At 45.3% G+C, this 20715-nt stretch overlaps 1 protein-coding gene across 1 annotated transcript in view; it reads right to left on the bottom strand.

Moving 5' to 3' along the window:
- LOC102382012 (fibrocystin) overlaps positions 1–20715 on the bottom strand; it is a gene marked incomplete at its 3' end in the record, with an annotated part of 87871 nt that overhangs the window by 58493 nt on the left and 8663 nt on the right. Inside the window, exons 4-10 of the mRNA XM_025215705.1 lie at positions 20404–20481; positions 19464–19617; positions 17310–17409; positions 11244–11301; positions 6025–6103; positions 3313–3387; positions 225–289 (exon numbers count right to left, since the gene is read on the bottom strand). Of these exons, the coding sequence (XP_025071490.1) occupies positions 225–289; positions 3313–3387; positions 6025–6103; positions 11244–11301; positions 17310–17409; positions 19464–19617; positions 20404–20481 (609 nt within the window). The remainder of the gene's footprint in view (positions 1–224; positions 290–3312; positions 3388–6024; positions 6104–11243; positions 11302–17309; positions 17410–19463; positions 19618–20403; positions 20482–20715) is intronic.

Raw genomic sequence — 20715 nt, 5'->3', positions numbered from 1 at the left:
CAGGACCCCAGGTAAGACTGCTGGGGCCAGCCTCCCTTACCCCACCTGGGGTAACCTGCCATGCACCAGAGAGCGCACGGCACAGGCGTTCCCTGGGGACAACTAGCAGCGGCACAAGGTGTCCAGCTGCTACTTGTCCCCAGGGAACCAAAGTTCGTGCTCATCTGGACACAGCCAAGGAGACCAAAATACCAGGCACACGCGGTTTTTCTTTTTTCACTGACCAATATAATTGCCTTCTACACGACACTTCAGGGTCCCCGTTCCATGTTCTCCCTGGATAGGATAGCTGTAAAAAAAATAACAAATAAAAGACAACTGTGCTACTGGAAGAATGAAAAATACCAGCAAAATCTCGCAATCCCACCCCAAGCCAAAATCATTTGCAGTCAGGTTGTCCCCAGGTCGAAGACCAAACTATCCCAGAACCTGCCCATGAGCTGAAGTTGCATGGGAGGAAGGGCACAAGGAAGAGGAGAAGCTCAGAGGCTGCTCTGAATTTCACAACATTTCAGGATGGTCCCAATGTAGGGAGGATACAAAAGGTGGCTTGAACATGACTTTGCCCTCTCTTCTAACCCACTGGAACAAAGGCTTAGACTCCATCTGCCACTGGAAGAACACAGGAGCCTTTGCAACATGTTATTAAGCGAGACGCTCTCCCAGAGGGGAAGGAGCGGTTATGGTTCGTTAGCAAGTAAGCGAAGAATGTTGTTAATGTTAAAACTGCTTTGAAAATCAATGATGCCCTGGGCAGGTTTGTAAAAGTTTAAACAATGATTTGTCAAACCACTTAAATCCTTAGCTGCTTGGTCCTAGAGCTTTAATATTTGAAACAAAGACCTTTTTCATCAGCAGCAGAGAAGGGATTTATTATTTAAGGAAACTGAGATAGCAGAGTTTGCACTGGGCTTAAGAAGCAATGCAGACAGGCATGCCGCTATCAGGAGCTGGCATCCCAAGGACATGAAAACTCCCCTTCACCAAGGTCCAGTCCAGCAAGCTCCCTCTCGTGATGCACTGAGCGCCAGATCCTCAAACATATTTAATTGCCTAACTCCCACTGCTTTCATTCAAATCAAGGGAGTCAGGTACCTGGATAGGAGTTAAGCACCTAAATACCTTCGTGGATCTGGCCCCGAATCAGCTTCTTTTGCAATCATTAGGCATGTAAAGTGGACTTAGGCACCTAAGCGTGATTCTTATTCCACCCTGTTCAAGTCCCTGGAAAACAAGGAACACAAAAGGTGATGGGTCCTCCGCCTCTCGCTGCTTTTTGTGATTGTCTTACAGCTAAGATGACAGCGGGTGCATCTACATCCGTTATTAGTGCGAAGAAATAAACCCCGGCACAATTCATGCTGGAGTCAGTGCTGCTAGGCCCAGCGTCTGCACATGGACCCAGGACCATGGCACTTGGAGTCAAGGTGGAGCAGCCCTGGACTGGAAGGAGGCCTGGGAGATCAGCCCTGGTCCCCGGGTGGTGGCAGTGGCCAGCGGAGGGGCTGCCTGGGACACAAGGCTTTTACAGTGCAGGGTTATCTGGCAGGCAGCCCCTGCACTGTAGCATCCTCAAACCCCAGCCAGCCCAAGCCAGCGTCTACATGTGCATTTTGGCAGAGTAAATTACTCCACCATAGGATAGTACTGTCCCTGATCCAATTCAAATGCAGTCTTGACTATATGTACCCAGCAAGCAATGCTCCACCTTGACTCACATGTCACCATTGCCTTGCACAGTGGGATTTCACTTCCCCTGGTGGGACTTGCTGTCTATTTGAGCCTAAATCCAACCATGAAAGTGGCTTCAGGTGTTCCAGAGGAGGACAGGATACCAGTGAATAGTTAGTGCAGCCCCTCTGTGCTATGCTTCCCCGACCCCGTAAGTGGTTGGCAATATGAGTCTTCAGACAGCATGAATGAAACCCTCCCTTTTGGGACAGACACTAGACCCCTACGGTGTATCTGCCACATGGAAACTGGGCCACAGGGCCACTAGTCCCTGACGGTACTATTTTATGGCAGAGTTAATTAATTTAATGAGCCCTAATACCAGCACACATGTGGACTGTGACATTTTACTGCAGAGCAAATTAATCAACTCCGCAGTTAAGAGCACATCTAGATGCACCCAGTGGTTACAAAAAGAGAGGCATTCATAGTTTCTCAGGTTCTCAATCAGGGTCGAATAGGACTGTTCTCAGACATCCAAGTCCACTCCGGTGGAATAGGATAGTGTGTGTTAACAGGATAGGTGTGTTAAAAGTGATCAGTAATACTTCCAGTCTCTATGCAAAGAGCCAGGTCTGCATCTATGCTGAACTGCTCGGCAGAGTTGGAGCAGGAGCTCTGAGACCTTAGCTGTGCTGGGGGTTAACCATGCAAAGATCTGGTACGGATGAGAAAAAAGGGATGTCTTGCAACTTTGTCATAATCCTAGGAAGAGCTTTCTCACTACAAGGGTGGATAAGCGTTGGGACAGGCTACATAAAGAGGCTGTGGCATGTCCATCCTCAGCAGTTTTGAAAAGAAGGTCAGACAAACCCTTCCCTGGGATGGTTTAAACAGGGGAGATCCTGCCTTGAGGAAGAGGTCAGAGCAAATCACTTCCTGATGACCTCCCAGGCCTATGTTTCCATAATTTTATCCGTCCCTGCAAGGCTCCAGCTTACATCCGCTTGAGGGGCTTTTGAGTAATGATTTTCTAATCATTTCCCAGCAGAAAATGCAGTATCGTCAACATTTTAAAATTTCCCAGGAAACTGTTGCTTTTAAGGCAAAATGTGAATCTCATTTTGATTCATTTTGTTTTGACTTTTATATGACATTAAAAAAAATCAATCATATATATCTGTCAAAAAACATGTTATAGATACCCTATTGAATAATATCTGGTATGACATTATACCTTTCCATCCATGCCAAAATGAACTTGACAACAGCCAATTGAAACAAGCCCGTTTTTCTATATCTATTTTTTTAAACGTATATTCTGAGAAATTTTGAAAATGTCAACTTTTTTGATGCAATTTGGAATGAAAACAAATCCTAAATATCAAAACTCCCTGTGCTGTGGACATACATGTCCCACAGTGTCAAAGAATCAGATATTTTGAACTCCCAAGCATTTCTGTAATCCCAGTTGTTCACCCGATGGCTGACTTTTCAAGGGCCGTCTCTGCATTGCAACAAAGGACTGGCTTTTGTTACCACGGGTCGCGCGGGTAAGCAAATCCTCGATAAGACCAGCATGCTTGAAGCAATAAGACTCAGAGAGTGCAACTCAAATGCAAAGGAAACTCAGAAACTAACATGCTTCTGTTTTGCTTGTTGGCAAATGAGCACAGACTGATCCACCCATCATCTTCAGCCTCAAGAATAACTGGGCTAGAAAACAAAAAGGCAAAAACATGACAAGACAGTAAAGCACAATGCTCTTGAGTGATATTCAGGTCCCACTTTCAATGGCTAAAACCCCACAATGGCTGTAGCAGGGCCAAGATTTCACTCCCAGGCCAGATCCTACTCTGGCTATTAGGTGCTCTAAGTGTGATCCTATTCAACGCTGTTCACATCCCTGAAAAATAAATGCATGCAAAAAAACCCAAAAGGATGGGTCCTCGTCCTTCATCACTGCCTCTTACTCGGTGCAGATCTAGGACTTAGTCTTAAGGCTCAGATGGTGATGTGTTGCAACGGTAGATGAGTTAACATTTTTCCAGGGACTTGTGTGGGATGGAGTAGCATCCAACTGGTAGAGTAGGTACCAGTAAAACCATTACCCAAAAACAGCAGGAAAACACCATCTGCTGCTATCCTCCCTTGTGTACAACATGCTATTTTTTATTATTATTTGTATTACTGAAGATGTTTAAAGCTCCCAAACCAGGATCTGGGTGTACAAGGGCCTTTCACGCTTATAACAAAAACTAAGACACTCCCTGCTTCAGCGGACACATAATTTAAGTGGGAGACAACAACTGAATACAACACAGAGATGGAAACCCTCATGGCTTATGAGGAGAGGCTGAGGGAACTGGGCTTATTCAGTTTGGAGAAAAGAAGGCTTAGTGGGATTTAATAGCAGCCTTCAACTGTGTGGAGGGTGGTTATGAAAAGGATGCGGCTACACTGTTCTCAGTGGTGGAAGATGGCAGAACAAGGAGCAATGGTCTAAAGTTGCAGCAAGGGAAGTTTAGGTTGGATATTAGGAATAAACTCTCACTAAGCAGGTAGTAAAACACTGAAACAGGTTACCCAGAGAAGTTGTGGATTCTCCATCCTTGGAGGTTTTTAAGACCCGGCTAGACAAAACCTTGGCTGGGATAATGTCACTGGGGCTGGTCCTGCTCTGAGCAGGGGGCTGGACTAGATGTGACCTCCTCAGGTCCCTTCCCACCCTCATTTTCCATGATTCTATGATTACAATTAGCATCATTATCAGAGGCGGATTAGTTCAGATGCAACAACAATTTACGCTACTGTGCAATTCAAAAGGCACTACAACACAAACACTTTGTTAGGTCCTGGCTTTGGAATGGAGACTAAATGTGGCTGGATTTTATGTTTTAGGATCATAGGAAAAAGACTTGTGAGATCATCTACATATTTTTGTTAACTGAATCTTCTTCAATTTGGGGCTTTTCAAGGGAAAAACCCCCCCAGGTAAGTAACACCATATTGAAGTGCTTCTCAGGGGCAGTCGAATGCTATGTCCTGTCCCTCGTGAAGGCTGCAGAACTCCCTTGCAAACGCAAGGAGCCCAGCCCTCCTTTATAACATGTGAGTGAAGGAGGCAAGGACTGCAACGAAGCCCTAATCACTCAAGGTGTGCATTTGCTAAAAAGAAGCAAAGCATTCCCCTCAATGAGCGAGCATATCCTGTCTGCTAAGTTTCCTCGAGTATGTGGATCACTTATCGGGGTTATGTTGTAAATGAGACAACCAGCTTTCAGTGGAGAATCAAACACACAACGAAACATTGTCCAGCTTTCCGTTCCATTGCTCAGAGCCCTTGTCGTTTCCATTCAAAGCAAGTGAAACAATAACCAATATTGAACAAATGGTGTTAATGAGTATCCAGAGCATAGGAATGTAGGGTTCGATGCCCAGCCAGTGTAAATCAGTGAAACACCAATGGCTTTGATAGACACCATCTACCAAGTCAGAATTTTCCCTTCTAAGGATTTGGCTCATAACACCATCTCGGACATACAGTCCATCAGATTCAGACTCCTGCGTCCAGCTGTGACTAGTATGTGTTGCTTCAGAAATGCAAAAAGGACACCCGAGGCAATGATGTGGTAGGGGAAGGTACCTTCCCGACTCCTGGAGCGGTCAGTAAAACCCCTATGAAACGTGACATTTTCCCCTTGCTTAACCAGGCTACCACAATTTGCTTTCACAGTGACCTCACTAAGCCCAATTCTCCATCCTGCAGAACCAACCCTACTCCAGACAGGCAGCATTTTATTTCTTGAGAAATGACCAATCTGCAACAGGGCAAAAGAAAACGAGGTCCACTGTGTGGAAGCGCAAATGATGAAACAGGGTTGATGGCATTAGAAAAAAAAAAGGCCTATTGTCTTAATACCTCTGCTTTGACTAAGGATTTGCTCTGAGAATTACGCTCCCTGCCTCCGACTAATAGCATTTCTAAAAAATGCAAATTGGGAAGAACATTTATTTAACTTTTGGACTCTTACATTATTTTAATTAGTTTCTTTCAATTTGCTTCACCAAAATAAAACTTACAGCCACCAGACGCAATTACAGTACAATTCACACTGAGCCATGATTGACTGTGCCGCCAGTAAATAAGGGGACTAGCTTAATGGACCATTTGCAATTAGATTAGCAAAGTTTGCCGGAGCCCAACTCATGAGCTGCAATAAAGCACAACGAGAGGAAATGGGAATTCTGTGCCAACTGGTTGCTATTTATTGCTGTCAAGGAGTCTGATCAAAGAAAGAAATGCAAAAAAAAGCACATGGGCAGAACCAGAAAGCCAACAGACATAATTACCCATCAATGTAGTCAGTGTCAAAGTCCATGGTTTCATAACTTCCTGCAATGACCTGCCCATAGACTTCTATTAGGCTTCCTGTTTAGAAGGAAAAGGAAAACTAAGTGGTTATTTTTTAAGGCAGCATGTAAATGTTTTCAGAGGCAGGCTGACAAAGTAGGGGTTATGGGACATATTTACAAAGGTAGTTAGGTGTCAAAAGCCAGATCCTGTTCCACTTATTAGGTCTCTAAGTGGCACTTAGGCTTCTATGTGATGAAGTATAATCCTATTCCACCCCACTCAAGTTCCTGAAAAAGCAACCGTGTGTCTACTTTTGTAACGTGCTTGCCTTTTTGGCTCAAGACTAAACCTCAAAAAGTGGCAAGTTGAACAAGGACTCACCCACATTTTGAATTAAGGGTTTTCAGAGATCAAGGAAGGTCAGAGTGGATCCCAAATAGATTCTCAGGTGCTTACTGGGTGCAATAGGATCTGAGATTTACAGAAGTGCCTAAGTAGTTGAAGTACTTAACTCTCCTGCTGATTGCCAGTGGAAATTAGGTTCCTGTCATGCATGACCAAAAACTCAGAACTGCTGGCTTTACCCAGAAAACCTGAATGCTTTGTGTTTCACCAGAAACCAAGCATTTTTTGATAAGCAATGACAAAAATTAATTTTTTCAGCATTTTTCACTGATGAAAAAATAAATATATTTCTGACCAGCTCTGCTACCGAGTCACTTCAGGCAATCAAACTATAGCACCCAGACATTCATTATTTTGGTGCATCTACCAGATGCATCTCAGCAGCAATTTGGTTTTTAAAAGGGAAATAAAGGGGTCACTGGGCTCATGTACATGGGATGTTTACTGCAAACTAATTACCTCCGCAGTAAATGTCTGTGTCTACACATGCACCCTTATTAGGGTGCGTGTACTGCAAACTAATTACCTCCGCAGTAAATGTTTGTGTCTACACATGCACCTTTATTAGGGTGCGTGAAACTAATAAACTCCGCAGTAGGGTAGGACTTGCAAATACGAGTGGGTGCGTGAAACTAATAAACTCCACAGTAGGGTAGGACTTGCAAATACGAGAGGTACCATGCGGTGGAGTATTTTTTGTTCATAGCAGCACATGTGTAGATGCCAATCCTGCTGCCTGCCAGCCAGCCCCTGGGCTGAAGCACCCTTGTGCCCCAGCCAGCTGCTCCGCAATGTGTTGAGCCACACTGGAGCAGCCCCAGGTTGGCAGGAACTAATAAACTCCACAGTAGGGTAGGACTTGCAAATACGAGAGGTACCATGCGGTGGAGTATTTTTTGTTCATAGCAGCACATGTGTAGATGCCAATCCTGCTGCCTGCCAGCCAGCCCCTGGGCTGAAGCACCCTTGTGCCCCAGCCAGCTGCTCCGCAATGTGTTGAGCCACACTGGAGCAGCCCCAGGTTGGCAGGCTGACCCCTTCTCCCCATGCCCCCAGGTCCCCTGCCAGCCAGGGCTGCTGTGACCCCGCTCCATGTGCTGTGGTCTGGGCGCTCATGTAAACGGTGCACCAGGGAGCTTCCTGGGAGCAATAAGCTTCAGAGCAGTAAACTCCAGAACTTATTGCTGTGCATTAATGGTACATGTAGATATGCTCACCAATGGGAGTTGAACTCTAAAGTAAATTAGAGATCCTCTAGCACGGATCTTTGAAAACTCTTGGCGCTCTGGTGTAGTGCCCGAAGACTGGAAGAAGGCCAATGTGGTGCCTATCTTCAAGAAAGGGCTAAAATCAGATATTTTTTACTTAATCTAATGTTAATAATTATCTGAATTGCAATCAAAGTATACCTGCAGCTATAACTAGCCTACCTATTACTTCTGTGTGCATTAGCACATTCTTCCCATGCTGTCCTTCCCTCTACCTGCTTTCTGGGTCACTGTGGAAAATACAACCACATCTTGTGGATCTTATCTTGGAACAGAATCTGCTCCAGGTTAACAATGTATATTTCATGTTTAATTTTTATATGGAGTGTGACACTCAGAAAGTTTCATAGTTAGCCTTCGTTGCCTGAGTTAACTGAAAACAATTAAAAACATTTGCTATTGGAAGGATAAGATTACCTACTAGTTTTCTTTTTCACTACTACTCTTTGTCCCAGGTACAAAGTGAAAGCAGCTGAAATCTATTTCATTTTTTCTAGGATCAAAGGAAAGTAGGGCTGGAAGGGACCTCATGAGGTCATCTAGTCCAGCTCCCTGCCCAAGGCAGAATTCTCTCTCACTAAACCATACCAGCCAAGTGTCTGCCCAAACTGCTTTTGAAAATTTCCCAGCTTGGAGATTCTACAACTACTCAAGATAGCCTGTTCCAATGCTTCACCACCCTCATAGTCAGAAAGTTTCTCCTAATCTCCAATGTAAATTTCCTCTGCTGTAGCTTGAATCTGTTGTTCATAGTCCTCTCCCTTATGGCCAGAGAAAAGCCCATCTTCATCCTCTCTATAAAATGCCCTGCAGGTATTTGAAGACTATTATCAAATTCCTCCCCAGTCTCCCCAGACTCAATAATGCTTTATAGGCCTCTGAAATACAACATTAGTGGTTACCATCTATACTTTTCCCAGAGCCTGATAAAGGACCTTTGAGCCCGAAAGCTTGCAGAAAAAGATTATTTTTTTGTGATTTCTCAGTTGGTCTAATAAAAGGTATTATTTTGGAACCAAGAGTTCTAGATTTTTGTATTCCTTTTTGTTTCAGACCGACACAGCTACCAAGTACATCCCTGACACATTATAGGCCTCTGACAACTTCCGTCATCTTCTGCATTCCCAGGGAGCTTCAGCTTTGGTGAAGCTTTCAACTGCTGCATTCTTCCACTGACATTCATTATCACCTTCAAGATGAAACTGGATGCTTATCTTGCTGGGATCCTATGACCCCAGCTGACTTCCTGCCCTTTGGGTGGGGGGCTGGACTCGATGATCTTCCGAGGTCCCTTCCAGCCCTGATGTCTATGAAATCTATGAAATCTATGAAATTAGGCTTGACAAAGCCGTGTATAAAGCCACAGGTTTTCCATGACTAACTCCTCCAGAAGATGACTGTTCACTCACCATGACACATTTTCAGTCTTCAGAATGGTTACAGGGTTAAACTTTCAGCACAGAAATGCCCTTCACTGTAACATGGCAAAGGATCACTTGCACTTGGCTCTGTGCATCAAGGCTAGATTTTTTCAAAAAAGCCAAAGGTGGTGCTCACCCATCCTTGAGGGTCTTCAAGAGGAGACTGGACAGGCAGCTGGTTGGGTTCACATGTCCCCAGGGTTGGTGACCCTTTTCTTCCCTGCCAGGGGCAGGGGGTCAGACTAGATGGGCCACTGAGGTCCCTTCCAACCCTAGAATCTATGAATCTATGAAAAGGGGGCACATCTACACATATAATTAATGCAATGGGATAAGCCATGGAGCAATTTGTGCTGGAGTCAACTACTCATGGGCGTAGCATCTACACGTGCACCTGAGACAGCAGCAAACTGAGCCAGGCAGGAGTTTAGGACAGGGCTGTTCCTGCCCTATTCTGCCTGCCTGCCTGCAGCATCCAAGAGAGCTCCAAGCTCCAGCCTCAGTTGTCTGGGTGCCAACCCCGGGTGGGCAGGGGGCACAGGGGTCAAGCCCAAGCAGCATGTGGCTGCATCAGGTGGCAGAGGAGCTGGTTGGGCCATGAGGCTCCTGCAGCTGCTGAGCCATGTGGCTAGGCAGCAGGAAGGTGTGTAGCCCCCTGCTGGCTGGGCTAACCAGGAGCAATTTACCTCCAGGTCAGTGTCTACATGTACATTGCTGCACAGTAAATAACTCCACAGTAGGATAGCGCTTGTATTTGCAGGTACTAACTTGCTGCACAGTTTATTAGTTTCCTGCAGCACTGCACATGTAGACACGAGACAATTACTGCAGAGCTAAATTAGTCAGCTCCACAATAAACATCTTGTGTAGACACACCTAGGAGTGGAGCTTAATTCCCATTAAGTTGCAATGGGATCTGGGCACTTCCCTTTAAGAATCCTAGCTCAAACATACATCAAAACACTCATACACCCACACAGAGAGAGTAGGGACAAGACTGACAAAATTATTTAGGAACTTCAAGAGCCAGATAGTTAACTAGTAGGATTTATCAAAGTGCCTAATGTGCATTAAACTTTCAACCTCACTACATGCCTGTCTAGACTCTAAATACCCTAGGATCCTTGCTTTCCAAGGACTTCAAATTTCAAGATGTTAAATTCTCCTAAGATCTCCAGAAGCACCTTGAAAATGGTAGCAAAATTATGGTAGAAAAAGACAGACAAGGTTCTTTGGGTGAATCTGATAGCTTTTATTAGACCAACTTAATTAGCTGGAATTTTTTTCCCCAACTGTTTAAGTTGGTGTAATAAAAAATATCAGATTCACCCAAAGAACCTTGTCTGTCTATGTCCTTAGACCAACACGGCTACAACCTACACCCCTGGTAGAAAAAGACGACGCCATGGGTAACAGTTTGGACAAACCAGCACTGAGATACAAAAGAGAAGGTAAAAAATACTCACAATTGCCAAGCACCTAGTCCTTTTTATATAAGTGTTTCTGTTCATCTACTTGAATTGTACACCAATGGCTTGGTGCTTGTCTACCATTTTTTTGGTCATTCAGATCCTGATTGTTGAACTCTGATGATTGCAGGGTCCCACTGAAGTTAATTAAGTGCCATACAGGTTGGGATGGAGTTGCAGGTATAGAGTCTGGGACATCATCCAAATACTGTATTTACTTGCATACCAAACACTTTTCCCTCCAAATTGGGGCTTTATGTTTTAAGTGGGGAAGCTGATTTTTGTGCCAGAATCATTACAAGAATAAAAAGGGGGAGAGGTGCAAACGATCATCAGGATTTACAATAAGCAATGTGGTTGTTCTGCAACATCGTTATACTCAGCCAGCTTCAAATGAAGGAGATTTGGCATCTTTATAAGCAAAGTGCTGGTCAGTGCATGCAACAGGGCCCAACCCACCAAAAATAGCAGTCTCTTACAGTGTCAGCTGGCAAGGCTTGATTGCATAGCTCAAGTGTTAGTTTTAGTTCTGGAGGTGACTAGTTCAATCCTCAGCATGTCAGATAGAAAATGGCAGCTTTGTCATACGGAGGATGAAAATATGAAACATCAAAAAGTAATCAAAGCAGTCCCAATGTGAAAGATCCCTTACCTGGGACTCCAGATGGTGGATTAATTTGGTAAACCACAGGTGTCTGAGCGACGGAGAACTGCAAGAAGAATTTTCTACTTAACTAAACAAGCTTTCACAGCAGCCCTATGAGATCTGACTGTATATCGTTCACAACACAGTTGGCAGCCAGCATTTCAGACACTCCTATCTGAGGCTTTGTCTTTAAAGCATAGCTCTACTCTGATGTGCGACTATGTAAAAAAATGCCGCCTTCTTGCTCAGCATATTTGTCCCCCCTGTGTATTCAAAGTCAGATCTGCCATTGTCAGTGACGGCAATGATGTTGTATTTCTTTTTATACCTCCTAGGCCTGCTAAGTCATTGCAGCTAAGAGATTCCTCTCCAGTTTATGCATGGCTAACAGGAGTCTTAGCAAGTTATTCACCAGTTACACCTGTGCACTGAAAGCAACTGGGTTGCACTGGGACCACTGGGGGTCTAGCCTGAGTTGCCAGGGGACAATCCTACATAGTTCTACCACGGAGGGCATTACACAGTTGACCACGTGTATGTGGGATAGATAGAAACCAATAGTTAACAGCCTTTTGCCTGTCTTTCTGCTCCTCAAATCCTCATGATTGGTTGGAGATTGTCCCAAATTTCTTTGCTCTATCAGGATTGGCTGAACACCTTCTACATCTGATGCTGGATCAGACAAGCAGCAAAATTTGTGGGCTAAGGTAATATCTTTCCTTGGACCAAATCAGTAGCTTGCAGGTTTGCAAGACCATCTTGTGAGTCCAAAATACCCTTCTTCAGGTCAAGGAGAGCAGCAGATACAAGCAACGCTAAATCCTGGAAAGAACAATGACGGCCATTTTATGCCATCACATAAATAAATGCAATTCTTTAACACAGATGGTAAGCCTGTTTGTAGCCAGTGTCTGAAATTTGAACTTTAAGTTTGTTATTGGAATTACAGATCACGCAGTATCAGTTCTTTGCTCCAATTAGGTAGATGTACTTCACCGGGCATGTCTGCATCGCAGCTTCCAACGGAGCATGGAAATACCCAAGCAAGCTTTAAACACAGTACCAAAGCTAGCCAAGATGCTGGATAACTTACCCCACACTAGGCTCCATACTCTTGCAGCTAAACTACTTCTGGTACCTGTGGCAGCTCATTTAAAATTAGCTTAAGGATCTCCACACTGCAGGCAGATATACCCGTGGCCCCACCCTTCTAGTGTGAATACTTGCATTTCGGTCCAAAATTGTGATGTTCTGCGAATATTGGTGGTATTTGTAGAGTGACAGGTATGGCACTCTGGGTGCAGTTCACTACACATAGGGCACATCTACATGTGCAATCAATGCAACTGAATATACTCTGGCTCAAGTTGAGCTAGAGTAAACTAATCCCAATTTCACCATCTACACATGCATTTAAGAACAGTAATTTACTGCACTGCCAGATATCACTTGTATCTGACAGGACTATCCGGCAGTGCAGTAAATTAGTCTATTGTACCTTCACTGGAGTAAATTAAACTACTGCACCTTAACTGTAGACTAACTTTCTGTGCAATCAGGCTTCTCATGTAGATGCTCCCAGAGCTAATTTCTTCCAACAAGACTTTCCTCCAATTCACTCCCTCTCTCATCGATTCTCAGGTTTTTGGGACAAGCAAAGACAAACTAAATAGAGGGCCAGAGCCTCAGCAGCAGCAACTGCCATTGCTTAACCTGTCCCTGGGTGGGGATCTGGTTCCCAGAGTTTGCTGAAAGATGATAGCAGCAGAATATTTTTTGGCAGTATTAAATTTCTTTCAGTGAGAATTTTTAACTCCCTCCGAACTTTTGGGTATTGCCCCAAGCTGGAGGCAGGATACTACATGAGGAGAACAGGTCTGGTGAGACCAGTACATTCTGCATATCAAAAACTCCATGGTACTTTTGATTTTAATGAGGATGCTCCATTCCTAATACTGGATAATGTGTGAGGTCCTGTTTTTTCATCAGGGGTCAAAGCATTGTAGAGAGGTACAGCATTATGTTACTGGCATGCTGAGGCTAGGGCAAAAAGCTAGGAGTAGGGAGTCCTGACCTCCGCATAAGGCCAGGAGGGTGATATTGGGCAAAATCACTCTCTACCTTAGTTTCCCCATCTGTGTAGCTGGGTTAATGGTGATTATCCCCCTTGGTGGAGGATGCTGAAATCTCCAAATGAAAAGCTGCATGCACCGTGTAAGCACCAAGGGCCAGATTTGCAAGTCACAGAAGTGTTTGGCTGTCCAGGGATGCAGGTAAGCACCCAGGGCAAATTCTGGACTGGCAAACTAGGCACCTTAAATAGGAGGTGAACCTGACTCTGTAAGTTAGGACTACCAGACTGGCCAGGGAACATATTCTGGTCCCTACCCACCGCTCTAAGGCTTACCCAGGACTGGATCTGACCCACAGCACAGGGGATCAACAGCAAGCAGGTTGGCTCCATATGGGCTCTTCCCTGCCCTGTGCTGCACCTCTTTTACCCTTTGCAGACAGAGGTAGGCTCCATTCCTCTCTCCTTTCCGCCACGCTCCTTCGGACATTGGCAGTCATCTGTCTTCCCCATCACCTGAGGAGGGGTGGCTCCCTGGAGGGTGAGGGGGGTGGGAGCAACCTGGCCCATAACTCTAAGATTGAAGTCCACTAGTTTAAGTTTGTGAGTCTACATGCATTTGTGAATCTACCAGACACTTCTATGCACCGATAAGGGCCAAATTTACAAAAAAAATAAGCAGGCTTCTCCTGATCCCTCTCTCTACTTCCACTAACCCTCCCTCAGATCCTGTGCACCTCTCCCTCCTCCTCTCTGACCCTTATCCTGCTCTTAGGCTCTCTTGGTAGTAGACAGTGTGGATAACCCCCCTGGCTAGTCTAAAAACAGACTTCACAGCATTGATGCAGCACTGCAATGATTTGCACTTTCTCACACATGCTGGCCTTTGCCTTTCTACCCCACTGGAGACAGCAGCCTAAAATATTAATGATGAGCAGCATTGAGTTTCCCTCAAGCTGATCATCATGGAGCAGCGAGGTCAGCTTGGCACAACATGCCGGGGTGGGGCTGGCCGGAGGACGCAGCCAAAAGCAGTGGTATAGCCGTGGCCACCAGCTGACAGGAAAGCCGTCCACGAGCTGTTCAGACTTGTCACAGCCTGCAGCGGGTGTTTGCAACTGAGAGGCGAGGCAAAATTAATTTTTAATACTCCTGGCTCACGGATTGCAGTCCCAAAACAAAGAGACGCACTGTGTTTTATTTAGCTTGGCACGTGTCTCATTAATGGCATCCCCTGGTGATTTTTCATCAGCGCTCCAAGCAAACTGAACCGCCCGGCGACTCGCACGCTTTCATGTGCAATTTACTGAAACACTGGGCTCTGCCGCACGGTGCTGGAAAAGGAGCTCACACAAAAGCGAGGCATAACTTCCGATCACAGGTGATCACTGGCAAACCATTACGGTGGGGGATTCTGCTGTGCAAATGCCACTTGATCTCGACTTAAGGGGAAACGATTATCCTGCACTAGAAATCAAAACTGTTTTTATAAACCTTGTCCTGCGCCCTTTGAAGTCACCCAATATTAATGGGAACAAAATAAAGCTGGAGGGTTTAAAAGAGTAGGAGCATAGAGCAATTATCCTTATTCTTCAGAAAGGGAATTGAAAGGGGGAAAAGGACAAAATTCACTTTGCCTATTATGCATCGGAGCTGCACTTGGATGTCTAAGCCCTGGCCCAGTTCTGTTCTGTCTCCTAGATGCAGAAGTGGCACTAAGTGCCACCTACACAGATTTAACATCGGATGCCACCCATGGGCCTAGGTTGGGCTGACTTCGTGCTCAGAGCAACCTGATGTGGCTAAGTTGCTGTCCAACCCCCAATATGCATGGAGCAGCACATATGTTCTGTGCAAGTCTTGCAAACTTTAGCATCTGGTAGACACCAATGCAAAGAGACATTTCATCTTTTAGCTCAATAGCCTAAAGGTGAATGCACTTGTCTGGGAAGCAGGAAAGACAGCTTTCCAGCCCTGCCTCAGCCAATGACCTTTAAGCCCACAGATTCGACTTCCTTACAAAGTGCCCTAACCACTTGAACTAGGTAGGGCCAAGAGCTTGGTAGAGCATGGACTATGTGGGGCTAAAAGTACCCTCTGTTCCCAACATCTGTGGTGTAAGAAAGGGTGGGTGATCAGGGCACTAGATCCAGGTGCCCACTTACGGAGGAGTGCAAGAGTGGTGGCCTCTGCTGTTGCCGGGACTTGGACCAGCCCCTATCACTGTTGCCCTTCTGCTGTGAATGCCACCCGGGGCACAGACCCTAGCAGCTATTCCTCTAGTGTCACTGTAGCTGGGTGAGAAGGGAACTGCTCTAGAAAACAAAGCAGGGGGCATGCCCATGACCGGGCACCTATCTTGCTGTTTTTGAATTTTGCATTGGATAAAAAACCATGGGAAAAACAGAATTTGTCCAACATGAGTAAAGGACAGTGGCAAGCTCCCAAAGTCATTCAGCAGCAGAGGTGGGAACAGACCCCAGCTGTCTCAACTACCAGGATCCTGCTTGCATTAGCATGTCTATAGTCGCACATAGTTTGCAAAAAGAAACTTTGCAGTATCCTGCATCTTTCTCCACATTCCTTGTAGTCATTCACACGTGAGAAGACAAGTACAGTTTTTCCAACAGCATTTGCAACCAAGCCAAAAATCACAAAGTGCTGAAAAGCAATGCAAAAGATGGGATGATCTCCCTGGGTTTGCAATCGGATGTCAGATGGATGAGGCTCAGGATGCCCCGGAGACATCGCAAGGAGTCCAACCCTTTCAATGCTGAGCTCCCATACTGGTATATCATGCGCTGGGGTGCTCGTGTGCCCCATGCACTCTTCTGAGCATGCTCAGTTGAAAGCAACATAATCTAGAAGGTAATGTGTTCATTTGGGATTCAGGAAATTTGGAGTCAAATACAGTCTATGCCACTGATCTGCTGGATCATAGGACAGTAGGGCTAGAAAGGCACTTGCAAGATGATTTAACCCAGCCCCTTTCTCAAGGCAGGATCATCCCTGACTAAACCGTCCCAGCCAAGTGTCTGTCTAACCTGCTTTTGAAAACTTCCAAGGACAGCGATGCCACAACTGCTCTAGGAAACCTGTTTTCCAATGCTTGATCACACTCAAAGTTAGAAAGTTCCTCTTAATCTCCAAACTCATTTCCCCCTGCTGAAGCTTGAGGCCCTTGCTCCTAGTCCTGTCCCCTATGGCCACACAGAAAAGCCCATCTCCCTTCAGATATTTGAAGACTGTTATCAAAGCCCCCGCCTCAGTCTTCTCTTCTACAAATTAAACACATGCTAATTCTTCCAGCCTTTCCTCATAAGGCATGCTGCCCAAGCCTCCAGTCAGTCTTGTTGCTCTGTGCTGGACCCTTTCCAATCTGTCCACATCCTTCTTGAAGTACAGGGCCCAAAACTGGGCACAGTGCTCCAGGTGAGGCCTCACCAGTACTGGATTGAGTGGAAGAATCAATTCGCTTGATTTGCAAGTGAGACCCCCGTTAATACAACCCAGGGCGCTGTTGGCTTGTAACAAGAGCGCCCTTACGACTCGCATGCAGCTTCTGGTCTACTGTAATCACTAGGTCCTGCTCTGCAGTATTGGATGGCCTTAGAGAAGTCCTCTGACCTCTTTATTTCCCCTTCCTTTCTACATTCAAACTATAAATTGCTAGTAGGGGCTGGTTCTGACCATGTGTTTGTACCAATTTTAAGACATTAAGGCTTCTCATCATAATTGTAATATTAGTGTTTTGCCCTGTATGCCTTAAAAGTGCAAAAAGGGGTTTACTGGGAGCCTCATTTTGATGTAACCACGGCTATAAGAACCTCCTAGGTCATCTTGTCTGGGATTAGATGGCACCCCCACACCTGCCCAGAGAACACACTTTCTGAATATCTCCCCTGAGACTCAAACAATGCATGTCTGGTTGGTACCAGTCTGTTATACTGCACCCACCATCCATTATCCTTATGTATTTCACATTCTTAGTCGGTGTTCACCTTAAAAGTGCAGTTGTCCCCAATCATCCTACCCGAGGTGCTTATCACCTGTCCGTTAGAAGTCACTTCTGGATGGTACACTCCCTCTTGCAGCAAGGACCTTAAAAAGAAACAGATCAGGCTTTAACACACAGGCCAGATCCTTCCCAGGCAAAATTCATTGTAGCTTTGAAGGGATTGTAATAAAAATTAGAGCCCATTCTTCTACTGATTTAGCCAGGTCTATAAATTGATACACAAAATGAGAATAATCCGCCACATACATAGACATATGCGCTCTACTGGAAGTATAGCAAACTGCCGAGAAAGTGCAAGTAAATGAAAGTGAAAAGCAAGGGGGGGTTGCAATACAAGCTTAGCAAAACCATTGCAACTTTTACCCTGTTTCATTCAACATGTGTTTATATTGATTTAGCTTATTTGCCCCACTACAGGTGCATGCAGCGCTAACAGTTACACCAGAAGAGCTGATGCCCACTTCCAAAAGAAACTTCTCCTCCTTTGTAGGAGTAGGAGTTGCTTGGACCTGGGATTAACTGGGTACTTTTAACACTCCGATTCTCAGCAAAGCCCAGCCGAATCAATTCACAAATGAGCAGTATTCTTGGAAGATATTGTATGATGGGAGGGAAAAAAAAATAGTCCAGTGGTTAGCCAACAGGCCTGGGCCTTAAGGATGTGTTCAAATTCTTTGTTTGCCCTTTGTCCGAGGCGGGTTGTAAGGATTATGAGATGGGATCAAACACCCAAGACTGAGACCTCAGTGGATAGCCCACCTGAGCACAGTAGAGAGACAAGAGCTCAACCAGACAAAATGGTAGAGGCCTCGAAACAGCTGACATGTCCGCAAAGCAGGAAAAAGAAAGCAAGCAGCAGGGTTTGAGGGGGAGGCATGAGGCATGCAACAAAAGCAGAGGACTCAAAATCGTGTCCTGGGCCCTGTGAAGGATGGTGGGACAGCCCATCTCTTTTGCCCAAGGCAGAACCCCTCTACTGGAACATCATTGTTTTTTCTTCAGGAGAGGGACGAGGCCAAATAAAGACTGAGCTCGGGAGATAACTGGCATTAATGAAGAGCTGAATGGGAGACGGGGATAACAGCCAATGAGTAAATGGGTCGTTTTACTTGAAACCCCAGATTGTGAGCATCGCTCCTAGGAGAGCGTGCCAACCAGCGTGACAGTTTGGTGGGTAAGGTGCAGCCACAGGACAGTTACCATGCGGGCAGTGGCAGTGCAAGCTTTTGTTCACCAGCCAACATGCCCCAAATCTGACCTGAAGGGACCACCTCTGGGGACGAAAGTGGAGTCGACCAGCCTGGGGTAGATTTCAATGCAAAACCCAAGTAACGCTGAGCACCGCGTCCCTTTAACAATGAATTCTCTTATTACCTTTGTAAAGCACAGGCATCGTTGTTCACAAAACTCTCTCTGAGCCTTGCTTAATCACCCTATGCCCTATGTCAATGAGGGCCACCCTTTTCATTAGGCATGCTGCAAATTAGCCCCATGCTCTCCCTGTGTACCACTCTCCTTTCCCTGACCATCTTTTGCTCAGCTTTCTCTTCCCTGCCCTGTGCTCCTCGTCTGATCTACTTCTCTGCTTTTTGCTCTCCACCCAATTTGCAGCTGTAGTGCCTGCCCCCTCCCTGGTCCGCTGTGTCCTATGCACAGAGGTTGCCTGTAACACTTGTGGCACACATGCTGGAGTTTGGCCACCCTGCCCTACGTGAAGGGATACTGAAGTATTCACTAGGATTAACACCTTTAAAAGCTAGGTGGGACCTTCATGTCCTCCTGCATGATACAGGCCTGAGAGTTTCACTCGTTCATTCCTCCAGGAGGAAGAATTACTCTTTTTTTATTGCATGCACACAAGCTATTAAAACCAAAAACTTGTGGCTGAGTAACATCATCCCTGTAAGAAAGACAACCAGTGAGTATGCATGCACAACTTGGCAAGCTCTTCCATTAGTAATTTCACACAATGTTAAAAAGTTACGCCTTATTTTCAGTTTTGATGCCTTTCGCGGCATTGGATTTCATTAGGCCTTTTACGCTACCAATTCAAGTAGCCCTTTATGATAAAAAAGAAAGCATAAGAAATAGCACATGCAGGCAAGAAAGTCTTTTCTGAATCTTTGACATAATTTACCTTGTTTTGCATCTTATGGTGGATACGTCAAAATGCAGAGGGTGGACATCACACACAACTCTAGGCAGAGTTGGATTTACCAGGGACACTTCCAACGGAGACCCATTGGTTGAGTACCAGAGACTGAGCTGGTCAGATGTTAAACCTAAGCAATCTATTAGCAAGAAACCTTTGGTAAGTATGGGAGCATTTTATACTCTGACAGCAGCATAGCTGTTAAACTCCATATGGGACATGATTAAAATTTTGTCTAGCAGTACTGAACTAAAATCCCTGATTGGGACTTTCAATCAAGCATGGGGATATTTCTTTCACGTTTCAAAGTAGTCTGTCTTCCCAGGAAGTCATGTGCCTTCTTTGGGATGAAATGTTTTCATAGGCTTTTATATCGCTGTGCAGATTTCTGCTTACAATGAACCCTTTCTCCACTAGCTTCCACCTTATGAAAAATTTTACTTCGGGGCTAAGCGAGTGAAAAAAATGGTGGGATTTCCACACGCTTCGTGGGTATGTTGCACAATGATGAAGAACGACACCAAAGTATTTCAACTCGGGCACTAAAATCAAGCAGCTAACTAGGTATTTGGGCATCAGTAAATGGCCACGTTTCTCCTGGATGCAGTGGGACCATCTGAGCCACTGCTCAGAAACACGGAGAAGTCAGACCACCTATGGAGGCACCTAGTTTTCAGCGGCCAGCATTAACAATTGTGGACTAGGTGGGTGATTCTGTTGCCAATTTTTTGGATGTTATCTCAAGTCAAATGTTAATTAGTAGTGTTCTTAAAGCCCCAGCTACTGGAGTCAAGTGAAGAGATGACAAAAAGCTCATGTCATAATGCTGGGGGTTTCTAACCCTCTTTAAGGATTTATTGCTAGCAAGTCTTAGGCACCGTTTCCCAAGATTTCCAACAGTCATTAAAAGCCACTGGAAACTCACCATCCAGTCTCAGGGTAATCCATGTTCCTCCAGCAATGCTGCCTTCCCTGGGGTCAATGAATACTTTTGCAGAAGTCACTGCAAAAATAACCCAGCTACTTCAGCATGAAATGCAAACAGCAGAACCAATTATCCAATATCTTTACAATGATAATGGACACACTTGTTACACTCATCCATGTGGGAGACATTTAGAGGGATATTTTTACACTGTGTTCCTGCCCATGGTCTGTATTCAGCCTTCACTGCTCTGGTCCCTCAGCCTTGTCTACTCTTTGCCTGGTGTCCGTCTTCTGCTTCAGAGGTCTCCCA

The sequence above is a fragment of the Alligator sinensis genome, unplaced genomic scaffold (assembly GCF_000455745.1).
Source record: "Alligator sinensis unplaced genomic scaffold, ASM45574v1 scaffold687_1, whole genome shotgun sequence".
NCBI classification, from domain to species: Eukaryota; Metazoa; Chordata; order Crocodylia; family Alligatoridae; genus Alligator; species Alligator sinensis.
This window is presented reverse-complemented; position numbering and strand designations above follow the sequence as displayed.